The following is a 14,621-nucleotide window of genomic DNA, read 5'->3' as shown; positions in this document are numbered from 1 at the left end:
GGTCTATGATACTAAAGACTTAATAACTCTTGCCTGGAACCTTTGCTAAAGATCAATCAAGCAGGTTTCTGGATAGTTGGAAAAGGAAAGTCCAAGTGATCAGTCCCAGCCTCCTACCACCTTCACTTACGGTGGATTCTCCCCCAGGGCTCGCCCTTTGTACTGCAACACTTGCTCCATCCCATAGATGTTAAACATCCTGTAAGGGTTCACAGACACGAGGATGCTGCCAATGTAGGTCTGCAAGAAAGAGAGTTGATCTAGACAACTGTGACATTGTGGAAAGTACCTGATAGGTACTTGGGGTATATATCTCCTAGTGTTAGGCCTGACTTATTTTATCATATCATTGATGTATAACATTACCAAAGGGTGTGAAGATTCTCCTTTCATGGGCCCTATGAAGTCTGAAGTGAAAGTTGGGGGGAAGGGGAAAATGGGGAAGAGAAAAAAATGTAGAAGACAAAAGGAAGAATGGGGCAGAAGAAAGAGAAAGAAAGAAAAATGTAAAGAGAGGAATAAAGGGTAAGGGAATGAGTAAGGGCAAGGGAGAAGGAGAAAGGGGGAAAGTGGAAGGAGGGAAGAAGGAAAGAGAAAGGAGGAAGGGAAGAATAAGGAGAAAGGGGGTAAGGAGGAAGAAGGAAGAAAAGAAGAAATGGGGAAAAGGGGAAAAGATGGGAAGAAAGGGGAGGAAAGAAAGAAAATTGAGAAAGAGGAGAAAAGGGGAGAATAGAGAAAGAGGCAAGAAGAAAAAAGAGAAATAAGGGCAAAAGGAGAGGAAGAAGAGGAGGAAGGGAGGAAGAGGGAGAAAAGTAGGAGGAAGGAAAAAAGGAATAAGGAGAAAAGGAAAAGAAGGAAGAAGAAAGGGTAAGGAAGGAAAGGAAAGAAAGAAAGAAAAAAGGTAAAGAGCAAGTGATGGCAAAGGGGATAGAAAAGGAAGAAGCAAAAGGAAAGGAGTGCAAAGAATGGAGGAAGATGGAAAAACAGAAAAAGAGGAATAGGGGAGAATGGAAAAAGAAAGAGTAAGAAGGAAGGGAGATTAAAGGAGAAGGAGGAGAAATGGGGAATAAGGGAGGAAGAGGATGAAAGGGAAGAGGAAAGGATAAGAGAAATAAGGAGACCGGGGAGAAAAGAAGGAGAGAGAAAAAGCAAGGAAGAAAGTAAGTATAAGAAGTTCAAACCATCTTTTCCTCCCACATGGATCAGGAAAGGACAAACTCTCCTCCATCTCTCCAGGCTGTTGTTTCTGCCTGAGCTTAGGGTGAGCAAGGAATACCCCATCCTCCTGAAAACAAGTTTGGATATGGAGTTTGAACAACAAAAATGCGGAACTTACATAGATGAGATTCCTTTCAAATCTGGTTTTCAGATTGGACAACACAGCAGACTCTTGCAAGTCCCTGAAAGTTTAGAGTAGAGAGAGATTATCAGGATAAGGTAACATTAAGCATTAGTCTGGCTTACTGATTCTGGAACCTAGAGCTCCCTCCCTCTGCCCCCCCAAAGTGAATAGCTACACCACCTCCCATCTGTCTCACCTTCATGACTCTGCCTATCACTTCTACATTTCCAAGTTCCCATCTGATTCACTGTCTTTTTAGAGAGACAGAGATGATTTGTTTTATAGATTAGAATATGGAAATTTACAGAGATGAAGTGATTATGATCACATAGAAATTTAGGGTTAGATTCAAGATAAAACTTCTGATATCCTTATTCCCAGACCCTATGTCCTTTCTATAACAATGACGAATATATAATATATAATACATAGGAGAGAAAAGAAGGGAAAGGCGAAATGAGGAGAAAAGGAGGGAGTAATACATAATATATTATGTATCATATATTATTATATATCATGCAATATGTGCATATTATGTATAATCTTGTCAGTATATATATCTCATCAGTGAATATATATTTTAACAATAGTTAACATTTATATAGCCCTTTAAATTCTGCAAATCTCTTTGCACATTTTAGCTTCTTTTATCCTCATAGCAAATCCTGTATTATTATTTTTATTTTGTAGATGATAAGACTGAATCTTAATAACGCCAAGTAATTTGCTTGTGTAACTAACAACTAGTATCTGAGACAGCATTTGAATTCATCTCTAGATCCAATGCTTTATGTGCTATATCACCTGATTGCTTGTGATTATACTGCCCTGTAAGTCTCCTCAGCGGCTCTCATTTGTCTACATCAGAATTCAGAGACAATCCCAGTTTGGCAGCTAAGCTCTACAAGGAAGAACCTTCAGGATGGATGAGCCATGCTCAGGCAAGATCATGGATGTTGTGCGGGCCCAAAGCTCTGGAGTTAAGAAATCCCTGCTTCCAAAGGAAAAAGGGAGATGTGGGAGAAAGAAGCAGCAGAGAGAACAGCTCACCTGTTCTGTGGCTGTTTGTCACGTCAGGATCTCATTCTTCCCCTCTAATATTACCTTTCTCTGTTTCCTAACACCCTCTGATCTCCTGATTTTCTCCTGAATTTAATTTGTGCGTTACTGACTCTATTCCACAACTCATCTCATCCCCTGGTATAAGTGACCTCTTCTTCTCTTATCTACCCAAATCATACTCCAGCTTCAATGACAATAATATGATTGTTGTTGTTGTTGCTGTTATTGTTTGTTCTTCTTTTTCAAAGAGGTCCAATGACATCATAAGGTCATATCTTCACTGGCTCATTTTGCACAGCAGCTTCTCTCTCTTCAGAGTCATTGAAGCCCACTGGCAAGACATGATGATGACCCAGGATACAGGATGACTTTGGTGTCTTGGATGTCTGATCCAGCTCTAGGTCTCCACAGGATTTGCTCCATCTGCCTTCAGCCTTGGAAGAAATTGTTCTATCTTCCCATTCCACCAGCAGAAACCTCCCCATACCTGGGTAGACATCCTCTAATTCACCAATGGGTATGAGTAACAAATGTTACCAAATAACAGCTGTCTTCACCTACCTGATGTAAACATCCCCTAACTCACCAATGGGTATGAGTAACAAATGTTACCAAATAACAGCTATCTTCAGTTACCTAGTGTAGACATCCCCTAACTCACCAATGGGTTTGGGTAACAAATGTTACCAAATAACAGCTGTCTTCACCTACCTGGAGTAAATACCCCCTAATTCACTAATGGGTTTGAATAACAAATGTTACTGAGTAACAGCTAAAATTAACATGAACATTCCTTTCTCAAAGCCTAATTGGTAAGGGACTCTCCCCTTTAGTGGAGATGAAGACCCTACCCTTTGTGAAAAGTAGAAGTTGGTGGGAAGTGAGAGAGCTTCAATTCTCATCTAGTCTTTCCTATAAGATAAAAGTTATGATTATTCTCACTTTACAGATGAAGAAAGTGAGCCAGAGTTATAGAGCTAAGAAATATCTGAGGAAAGATTTGAACTCAGGACTCAAAGTGTAGCACTTTATTCACTATGCTACTTCAGGCTCAGCTGAGATCTTTTTCCCTCCATAAAGTCTCCCCTGAATATTTCAGTTGATTGAGCTCTTCTTACTCTCTGAAACTTCAATTCTTATTTTGTCACACAATTTCATATTTGGTTTCTAAGTGTTTTATGTGGAGGTAAGCTTTGTTTCCTGACTGGATTATATGCAAACTCCATGAGAAGCCATGACTTATCCTTCTCTGTCTCTCCCCCCACCCTAGACCCCTAGCACATGGTAGGCACTGGACATGTAATTTACAATTGATTGGCAATTAATCAATTGACAAGCATTAATTAAATGCCCAGTATGTTCTGGGCATTGCTAAGCAGTAGGGATGCCAAAATGAAACTTTCAGAGTGGATTTGGAAGGAAAGGTCATAAGTTCTGTTTTGCACCTGTTGAGTTTGAGATGCCTATGCAACATCCAATCTGAAATGTTCAACAGACATCTCCAATATGATGCAAGACTGGAGCTCAGGAGAAAAACGTAGGATGGATATATAGATCTAGGAGTGACCTCCAAAGGGAAGATAACTAAATTCATGGAGAGTAGATGAGATCTTCAAGTGAAAGAATAGAGAAATAGAAAAGAAGAGGGCCCAAGATAGAGCCTCAGGAGGATAGCCCCAATTATGGGGCATGACACAGTTGAAGATCTAGCATTTGAAACTGAGAAGGAATGATCAGAGAGGTGGGAAGTGAATGAGAAGGGAAAAGTAAATCAAGAAAAGCCTAAGAGAAAAGAATGGTCAACTCATATCTCTGAACCTCAGTTTACTCATATGCAATACCCTCATAAATATTGTGAGAAAAGTGCTTGGTCAACTGCAATATATATGCATACATATAAATGTATATGTATAAATTAATTGTTCATAAAACAGTTATCCCTTACACATCATAACTTTTCTCATTGCAGTATCTATATATTGTGGATAGGCAAGAAATTAAATGGAAATTTGGGGGGGAGTTTTGCAGAAGTGCAGACAATCTGCAAAGACCAGCAGATGACAGAAAAAGTTTAGAAAACCAGAAATGCATAATATAAACATATAGTATTGTATAATATCAACATATTTTATCTTTTAATACTAAATAATTCAGATTTCACTTATAAAAAGAGAGAGCCAAAAAAATTTACATGGATTTTCCAGATCGTGGAAATGTTATGTTTCTAACTACAGCAATGTGGAAAGGATAACTGTGTTATTATTATTTTGCAAAGTAGAAGGTATCATTCAAATAGGGGATATAGGTAATGGTGGTGGTCAGTTAGTCAACCTTTAACCAGATGCTGAAGAGCTGTCATTTAGAAAAAAAAGTAGACTTGACCTGAGTGGTCCCAGAGTACAGAAATAAGACCAATGGGGTGAAAAATAAACTCCCATCTTAATTTAATGAAGAAAATTCTGAAAATTGATAGCATGCCACACACAATGAAATGACTTGCTTTATAAGGTAGTGAGTTCTCTGACATTGAAGGTGTTTAAGCACTGGAGGTGTTTAAGCAGTGGCTGTCAAAGGTCTTGTAGAGGGAATTCATACTTCACATGTGGATTAAACTGGCTGAATTACAAGGGTGTAGAATGTTAAGGGACATTAGAAATCATCTATTTCAACTCCTCCTTTTACAGATGAGGAATTTGAGGATAAATGATCTACCCAAATTCCCTCAAGGAATTTGGGATTGTTAGGGTTAGAACTCAGGTCTCCTGATTCCCAAGGCCAGTTCTTTCCAATATGCCATGCTGCCTCCCATAATGTCCTCTAACATCCTTTCTAACTTTAACTTTAGGATTATAAGATTCTGTAATGTCACTTGCATTCATTCCATTTAGGCAAAGGACATTCCCCTCACTCCAGCTGCCTAGGTAGTAAACTGAACTGTAACTAGGGATAGGCAAAGTGGGTAGCTACTCAGAGCACATATCTGTGGGGGCACAATAGAATATCAATTTTATAATAATAATTTCAACTCTATCTTCTAGTTTTTTTAAAGTACCTTCCTTATAACAATCTCATGAGGTCGATAATGCAAGCAGTTTTTATGGTGAGAAAATAGGTACTGAGCCTTTCCAAGGAGCCTAGGATTTTATTTGGTAATGGAAATTACAGTGAAGCTTCCTAGGAAGAAGGACATTCAAGGGGCAGGATTTTCCGACCTTGAAACCTACGGGGTCACCACACCTGAGGAGCTTTAATGACCAGAAACACCTCCATCTCCCTCCCCTCTCCCCATCAGAGACTCTCACTCCAGCTGGGTCATGTCTTCCACACCATCTTCCTCCTGCTGTACCCGGTATCTCATGGATGGCAGGTTGCGAATGGAGTGCATCTGTGTGGGGGAACAGAGGAGGAGAGCTGAATTAGGCTGTGGGGTGGGAGAGGAAGATGCAAATGAGAAGAAGAATTAAGAGGAACGGGAATGGCTAGAATGTTCTCTTCAGAGTTTAAAGCACTAAAATTACAGGCAAGTCATGTAAGACTTGGATTGCCATTTCAGAGAAGGGAAAATTGGGGCACCTAGGTGGTGCACTAGATAGAACACTGGCTCTGGAATCAGGAGGACCTGAGTTCAAATTCAGCCTCAGACACTTCTCTGTGTGACCTTGGGAAAATCAATTTGAGAGAGACAGAGACAAAGAGAAAATTGTACTAAAATCACCCAGAGCCCTGAAATAGAAGCCAAATCTCCTGATCCCCAGTGCCAGCATGTTTCACCTTGGAATGGTGGAGGAGGGCAGTGATATTGAGACTGGTGGGAGAGATGAGAGGAGACCAAGGAGGTCTGGCTGAATGGAGGGGAGAGCCGGATATCTTGGAGAGTTTTATGGGTGAAAGTAAAGGGGTTAAGGGTAGGGAAGGTCTAGAAACCTTGCAAAGCAATTCAAATCATAGAATAGCAGGAAAGAACTGGAATAGATGAATTAAGGAGATGTCTCTAAGGGAATCCTCACCATTCTCATGTTGAGAAGAGGACAGATTTCCTAGCCTTCCAAAGTGTTTTAAAAACTTTTGAAACACACACACACACACACACACACACACACACACACCCCTACCTCGCACAACAATATCTGCACATTACATATACTTATAATCAATCATGTGTACATTTGCAAATTTCCCCGACCCAGATTCATTCCCATGCATACAAGATGATCAAGGGCATCCATGTGCACATACAGCCCCAACATGCAATGTCACGTGCATAACGCTCCCTCCATAATCCTCATATTTCATTACAGGCCTTGGGAATGCATGCAGTATAGACAAATATTCTGTCAGTTTTATCCCTAACAATATGTGTACACAATTGTTCCTTCCAGAAACCCCTCGTGCCTTGCCCACACATGGATACCACTTTCGCCCCAATCATTCACCTACAACCATTCCAGGGGAACAGACCACCCTAGAGCTTTTGCTTAGAGAGAGGGGGCCCACCAGAGGGACCTCCCCATCTGCCTATACCTATCCCCAGGGTGTGAGAGTGGGAACTTTCTTAGTAGAATTTGATGAGTTCGTATTTTCTTAAACCCTAGATCGGGAGGAGAAGCCATTCCCAGAGATCTCCCTGCTACTGATGTCAGTGCCTTCCTGATCATAGGCTGGGGAGCGAGTAGAAATGCATGAATCTCCCTGCCATCCTCCGTTCCTCAGAGGTGGCTCTTGATAAGTAGGGCGCTGAGAAGAGAAAGCTCAAAAGCTCTTGGCCACAGGCCAGGGAGAACCTTCTCAGCCGCTGCTGTTGCTGCCTAAATAATTCAGCCACTCACGTATTCCAAGGTGATCAGTGCCCACCGTGGGCGCTGCCACGCATCCTTGCCCCGGGGCCCTGGGCGGTTGGCACATCTCTCTAGAAGAGCTGCATCAAACACAGAACGCAGGACCCCGTGACTGGGCGGGTGGCCGCCTTTTGCTGATGTAGCCTGGGACGCCATTGCAAGGGAGCCCTTCCCGGAACCCGGACATCCGCAGCCCCTGAGCTAGACACTCGTCTGTGGGAAGGGAGGTGGCTGATTGGGATGGAAATAAGCTGCCTGCCTCCGCCTCCCCCACTCCTGTGGGGAGAAGGAATCAGCCCCAGGGGAGGGCTCTGGTGACCATCCCTCCCCTGAGTCTGGTCTGTGCTGCCAAGAGCTGTCTGCCTTTGCTGCTTATTTCCCAGGCCAGGCCAGGCCCACTGGCATCCTTAATTCTAGCCTCACCAGCACGAGTGGCCAGGAGCATGAGGCTCCCACAACATGATACTCAGACTTGGGGGCCAAGGGGAGGGGCAAGCACATTGGTTCTGAAAAGATCCTGCGGCCACCTTGGGTCACCCAGAAAGGACACGGAGAAGTCGTCAGATGGGGCAGGCAGGACCATTCCCAGGACACACGGAGCTTCTGGGCAGTTTTTAGGAGCTCAGGCCATCTTCTGGCACAGAGCTAGCTCTGGATAGAACTCTGGTCCTAAAATCCAAAAGATCTGAATGCAAATCTAATTTCAGATGTATTCAGGGGAAAGTCACTTAACTACTTAATATCTGCTATTGACTGTTTCCTCAACTGTAAAATGGGGATAATAATATCATCTGCCACCCAGTATTGTGAGGATCAAATGAGATAGTATTTGTAAAGCACTCTCTCAAATTTAAAGCATTTAAAACAATGCAAGCCATTATTATCATTAATATCATCATACAGTAATTGTGGAAATATATTTAGAAGAATTGCACATATTTAACCTATATTGGATTACTTGCTGTCTAGGGGAGGGAATGGGGAGAAGAGAGGGAGAAAAAATTTGGAACACAAGGTTTTGCAAGGGTGAATGTTGAAAACTATCTTTGTGTGTTTTGAAAATAAAAGACTATATATATAATACAAAAAGATACAAATTCTTAGCTTAGAATGTTCTCTTTTATTTCCCATTTACCCATTCAAATATTTCCATTGATTCCTGGCTCAGGTTGAATCCTACCTTGTCCATGAATCAGCCTTTCCTGATTATGTTAGCCCTCCCTGAATTTTCTTATAATCTTATAATTATAATTATATAATAATAATAATTATAAGCATCTTATAATCTAAGACTTGCTATATTCCAGGGGTCCTCAAACTTTTTAAATAGGGGGCCAGTTCACTGTCCCTAAGACTGTTGGAGGGCTGGACTATAGTAAAAACAAAAACTTTGTTTTGTGGGCCTTTAAATAAAGAAACTTCATAGCCCTGGGTGAGGGGGATAATTGTCCTCAGCTGCCGCATCTGGCCCGTGGCTGTAGTTTGAGGACCCCTGTGCTGCTCTTTCATTTTGAAGCGACTGGGCTATGTTGTCTGAAGACAGTCATTATGCCTTCTCCTTTTTCCTGTCATGCCTGGTTCAGGGCTGAACATGCAACAATAATGGAAATTCTTAAAGATTTACAAAGAACTCTCTTCACTATCATTCAGAAAAGTGATTAGTGCTGGTATTGTCCCCATTTTACAGATGACAAAACTGAGATTTGGAGAAACTAAAAACTCAAGTCATACCATTAATCAGTTTTAGAATCAAGACTTGAACCCAGGTCTCCTGAATCTATGATCAGTGTTCTTTCCTTGCTACTACAATGATGGGCTTTATCAGTTCGAATGGAACCTAAATGTAGAGAGGCCTCCTGAGAACTTCCTATTTATGGAAAAGCTTCTTGATTTGGGAAAGAATCAGGTTAAACAAAGAGTTTAGGGTTGCCTTCCCCAAGGTGGGAAAAGAGAAATAGTTGGAGGGGAGGCTGACCATGTACTCAAACTAGAACTCTCCCTTCAAGGGGTTATGGATCATCCCTTCTACTATCCAACTTGGCCAAAGTCACTCCCCTCCATGTAGAACCACGTTGAGAGTTTGGACTTACCTGACTCTTCCAGCTCACTGAGCCTTCCTGCTCCCAGGGTCCCTTGAAGGCATGGCACTGGAGGGACATTTCACAAGATAGGTAGTGGGTCCCTGTGGTCACCCTGGGCCACCGCCGGAAGGCCCCAGTGGAGACTGAGACACGCACCCAGCTGGACTGCTGGGCCTTCGGCAGGCCTGGCGTTGGTTGTCTGCTCTGCAGCTGCCGGGACATCGTGGACACCCGCTGGAAGGAGCCCATCTTTTGAACACGAGGCATAACAATCGCGAAGCGCCCAGGCCTTGGTGGACCTCGTTCTCCTTTCTCTCGGGCCCCAGCGAGTCCTGTGGTAGGGGCCGACTGGACCAGTGATCTGGGTAGGGATGCCCATCTGCGAAGGCTGGGCCAAGTGGCCTGAGGGGGAGTGGTCAGCGGGTAGGAGAAACTACTATACAGCGCCTTCCGCCCCTGCACAAGCCCGGGGGGCGACTTCTTAGAGGCCCTGGGAGAGAGAGCGATGGAGACTGCCGCGGGCTTTGGGGTGGACCCATCGATGCCTTCCCCTTTGTCAGACTTCATGGGATCTTCATTTGATGATTTAGAGACTTGGCCAGGGCCGGGTTCTTCAAGCCTACCAAGGAGAACATGGGCTAGGTCATCATCCCTTTCTTGGAAAACAGGAGGTGGAGGATGGGCAGGTCCAGGCATGGGATGGCCATGTTGGAAGAAGGGTCTGTGAAATGAAGATGGTGGCCGACGTCGCTTGGAGAAGCCCCGCCGGCTGCCGGCCAGGCCGGGCCATGGGGATGGTGGGCGCTGGATCGGGGGAAGATCCACCTCCCAGCTGGGTGCTAGCGGGGGTGGTAGCCAAGGTGGCGGCCTGCCTAGTGAGCGGCGGCTGTCCCGTCGGGGAGCTACCTCAGGCACGGGCCCATCTCCGTTCCAGGGACCGGGAGGGGGTTGGGGAGGGACCCTTCGGCGGGACGACCTCTGCAGAGGCAAATGCACTTGGGGTTTGACTGCCTTGGTTGGACGCTCACTGAGCCGGTTCCAGGGGTGGGGAGGCTTCCTAGGCAGATTAAGGGAGCGGCGCCTCAGGCTTCGGCCTAGTGGGGGTGAGGGGAGCCTTTGGCTCCCGCCTCTGGGAGGGAGATGAGGGGATCCTAAGTGGGGGGAAGGAGGCCCAAAACGACTGAGCGATGGGTTTGGGGAGAGAGGTTCCCTGAGAGACGGGTGACGGCTGGAGCCCTTAACCCCCAGTGGAGGGGAGAAGGGGGGCCTTCTAGGCCTGGGGCTGTACATCAGTGAAGAAGTGGAATGGACGGAGAGCTGCGGGGAAGAGGGCCTCAGTGGGGAGCGAGCCCCTGTGCTAGGGAAGCTCCTGAGGGATGGTTGTGGAGAGGCAGGCAGGGGTCGCGATGCTCTCGGGGATCCCAACAGGTCTCCAGGGGACATTGGTCCCCTCACAGAAGACCCTGGGAAGCCAAGAGTGCCTGGTCTCCTCAGGGATGACCGAATTGAAGGCGCAGGAGTCGGTGGCCTGCTTGGGGGTCTGGCAAACCACAGTGGGTAGGGATTAGCCTCAGGCTCTGGAAAAGTGGGTACAGACGGTGGTTCAATGAGGCTCCACCAGCTGGACTGCGGCCTGAGGACCGGGGGAGACCAGGGCCTCTGCCGCAGGGAGGCCTGGGGTGAGGGCGGGACTTGGCCGAAGGACCCATAAGGAGAAGGGTCGTAGGGAGAGGCTTGTGGAGGCCCTGCTGAAAGGTCCGGCAGGAAGGGCCAGAGGGACGGCTTGACATCCGGGTTCTCATTCTTCCTCAGGGGAGGCGGAGAGAGGAGCACACTCTTCTTGGAAGGTGCTGGGGATGGAGACAAGGGAGGTACCTTCTGGGAGTTGTTGCTGTTTGTCGTAGGGCCGCGGAATTTCCTCAAGGTCACCGGCGTGGCAGGATTGTCGGGATCCATCCCCGCAAGCTTATAGCCAAAGCGCTTGTAGGCTGCCTCCCTCACGGCTGGTCTCCTGAAGGAGCCTGTGCCCTTCTGGCGGGCACTGCCACCATATTTGGGGATGGGTTTCTTTTCCGAAAGGGTTTTCTTTATGAATCGGGCAAGTGATGTGGCAGGTGGAGAGGGCTCTCTGTGGAAGCCCAGGTCTCTCCTCAGCCTAAAAGCGGACAGGGCTCTTTGGACATTGCGGTCCCGTGGGGACAAAAAGCCCGCATAGAAAGGGTGGAGGTATGGGCTATAAGGCATAGAAACTGGTGGGTACTGGTCTTCTTCCTCGTCTTCCTCTTCCTCTGGCTCATCAGTGGTAAGCGGAATGTCCAGGGAAGGAGGCAAGGGCACGTCCAGTTTTTCTTTGCCAAAGATTTTCACCTGGGGCCGGGGGAAGAGTCGGAACTTCCTGATCAGGGACAATTTGGAGGTGGCTGACTTCTCCATGCCCTGCTGCTCAAAGAAAGAGGTACTCGGCGGCTTGAAGGTATAACCATTCTGCTGAATCCCGGGTTCCTCTTCTTGCTCTCCCTCTTCCAGCTCCATGATGTCATCCATGGGGTGGGCATAGGGATTGTGGGGGGATGGGATGGGAGGTTCCCAAGCATAGTCAAAGGGGGGGCCTTCAGGGTACATAAAAGGGACCTCTGGGGGGTAAATGGCATCAGCTCCTCCTGGGTAGTAACCCGCCTCATCATAAGGGCTGTAGGGGCCCAAGTAATAGTTGTAAGGATAGGAAGGCTCTTCGTAGTAACTGTAGGGTGAGTACCCCAAAGGTGCAGCATAAGGAGGGGAATAGTCATCATAGCCATAGCCATAGCCATAGCCAAAGCTATAGGGAAGATAGAGACTATCTCCATAGTAATCGTCAGCATAGTAATCATCACCATAGTAACCAGGACCGTAGAAATCATGGTCATAGTAATCACTGTCATAGTATTCATCATCATAATATTCATAAGGGTCTCGGACTGGGTACCCGTAGTAATAGTCACCATATTCAGGCCACTCTGAGCCATAATAGCCCCAGGGCGAGCGGTAATTTTCTTGCTCATACTCTTGGAGGGACTGACGGTCATAATAATCATCGCCCTCACGGTAGTAGTCATAGTATTCCCCCAAGTCCTGGAAGCCTTCCAGCCCGTAGAGGGACTTTCTTGAGCCAGACTGTTGGAAAGAATCTTCTGACTCAAAGGGCAGGAAGCCAATGGTTTCTCCTGACTCATACAAGCTTCGTCCTCGGGGGAATCTCCTCAGCCTCCCCTCTCGCCTTAGGATGTCAGCCCCAGAAGGGAAGGGAAGCTTCTGGGAACCGAACCGGGAGCTGGAGCGGTTCAGCCAGGCGTCCAAGGAGGCCTGCTCGCTTCCTGACTCTTCCGCCTTTTTGATGAGGAACCTTTTGGTCAACCAGTTGATAGAGGTGGATGCTTTGCTCAGCACCTGAGCTCGGGGCTTCAGCTTCCCTCGGCCTCTCTTGCCTGGGAAACGGATAACCATGAAGGACGGCTTCTTCTCCTTCATTGCCTTCTTCCTCTTGCCCTCCCGCATCTGGGTCATCAGCTTGGAGGTGGACTGCAGCACAGTCTTGGCCTTCTTCTTCCTCTTGGTCTTCTGGGGGCCTCTGTTGAGACTCCATAAGAAATGGGAGGCACTCCTGAATTGACCCTTCTTTGAAATCTTTGGCGTCCTATCACGGAAGCCCATAAAAAGCCTAGAGGTACCTTTGAGGCTCCTCTTGGGTTTCTCTGGTTCAGGAGGCTTCTTCCCCTTCTTCTTCTTCTTCCCCTTGTCTTCCTCCTCATCTTTGGCCATGGCTGCCTCCCCTTCCTAGTCAGCTCTGGCAAAAAGGACACTGGGTTGTAAGCACGGCTCCTGGCACGTGGCCTGGGGCTAGGAAGTGGTCTCTGTCCCTCCACACTCAGAGTGTGGACCCGAGGTGCAGCCCTGACGGGGACCTGACTGGGCTGAGGAACTTTGCCTGCCTTTGGAGGAATACACAAGTACTGTTCCTAAGGAGGCTGCCAAGCCTGACCTATGCATAATTTATTTCTTGAAGACTTCTCCCCTCCTCTCCCCCACCCCGGTCCGCTTTGTATTTCACCTTCAAGCAGGCTTGGAAATAGGTAGTGTCATTTACCGGGGGAAGGGCTAGAAGCCAAAGGGGACAGTGATCCCAGCCTCACCTAACTCTGTGACTTGACTTCAGTTCTTCCAACCCCCGGGGGGCTTCAGCCTTGTGGGGTCTCACATGAAATATGCAACCTTCCTTGCTTTGGGGGACCACTTCTGCAAAATCTTGGAAGTTCCCCTTGATGCTACTAGGTAAAGAAGCATTCTTTTTCTTGTCCCTTCTCCAGGAAATATATATATACATACATACACATACAGAATATATGTATATATGTATATTATATATACACAGAATATATGTATATGTGTATATTATACATACACATACAGAGTATATATAGATATAGTATATATGTATACACAGAGTATATGTATATATGTATGTTATACATATACACACAGTATATATATACATACACATACAGAGTATATATATATGTGTATATTATATACATACACACAATATACATACATATACACATAAATACAGTATATATGTATACACAGAGTATATGTATATATGTATATTATACATATACACACAGTATATATATACACATACAGAGTATATATGTGTATATTATATACATATACACAAATATATAGGTACATATATACACATATAGTATATATAAACACACACATACAGTACATGCTTTATATACAGGCACATACATATTATATCTACACACACAGTATATATTATATGTATATACACATACACACATTAGACATACATACACATATATGTACACATGACACACACATATACACGGAGTTCAGAATCATGAGTGCATTTCCCAGTATCATATTTGGGGTAGTCTGTAGGACTGGACAAGACTGAAGAGGAAGGAAACAGAAAGAAGAGAGAAAGAAAAGGGAGATAGTCTCAGGCCTAAGCTACTAAGTAATTGAATCTCCTTGCCTCTTGAGAACGTGAATAATGCAAATAGGCTGAGACTCTGTGCCATCAATGTCTTAGGAACCTGAACAAGATAGAAATACAATCCATAAAACTCCCAGCTATGGACCTTCTTTGCAGATCAGAGAAAGGAGATATGTTGGGACCCCTTCGTTCCTTTATCACATATAAGGGATGATCTGAGACCCTAAAAGTATCCCAGAACCAAAATAATCTTCCTATTGGCCACACTTTTCTGGAACATGGGATTTCCACTAATAATA

The 14,621-nt window shown here is 45.5% G+C and overlaps 1 protein-coding gene across 1 annotated transcript in view; it reads right to left on the bottom strand.

The window, feature by feature from the left end:
• The window catches only part of MYO15A (myosin XVA), a 60,014-nt gene extending 46,896 nt beyond the window's left edge, over window positions 1-13,118 (bottom strand). Inside the window, exons 1-5 of the mRNA XM_051997830.1 lie at window positions 12,236-13,118; window positions 9,330-12,160; window positions 5,707-5,789; window positions 1,337-1,400; window positions 131-240 (exon numbers count right to left, since the gene is read on the bottom strand). Of these exons, the coding sequence (XP_051853790.1) occupies window positions 131-240; window positions 1,337-1,400; window positions 5,707-5,789; window positions 9,330-12,160; window positions 12,236-13,118 (3,971 nt within the window). The remainder of the gene's footprint in view (window positions 1-130; window positions 241-1,336; window positions 1,401-5,706; window positions 5,790-9,329; window positions 12,161-12,235) is intronic.
• Window positions 13,119-14,621: the final 1,503 nt, after the last annotated feature.

This window comes from Antechinus flavipes, chromosome 1 (assembly GCF_016432865.1).
Source record: "Antechinus flavipes isolate AdamAnt ecotype Samford, QLD, Australia chromosome 1, AdamAnt_v2, whole genome shotgun sequence".
Classification (NCBI taxonomy): Eukaryota; Metazoa; Chordata; class Mammalia; order Dasyuromorphia; family Dasyuridae; genus Antechinus; species Antechinus flavipes.
This window is presented reverse-complemented; position numbering and strand designations above follow the sequence as displayed.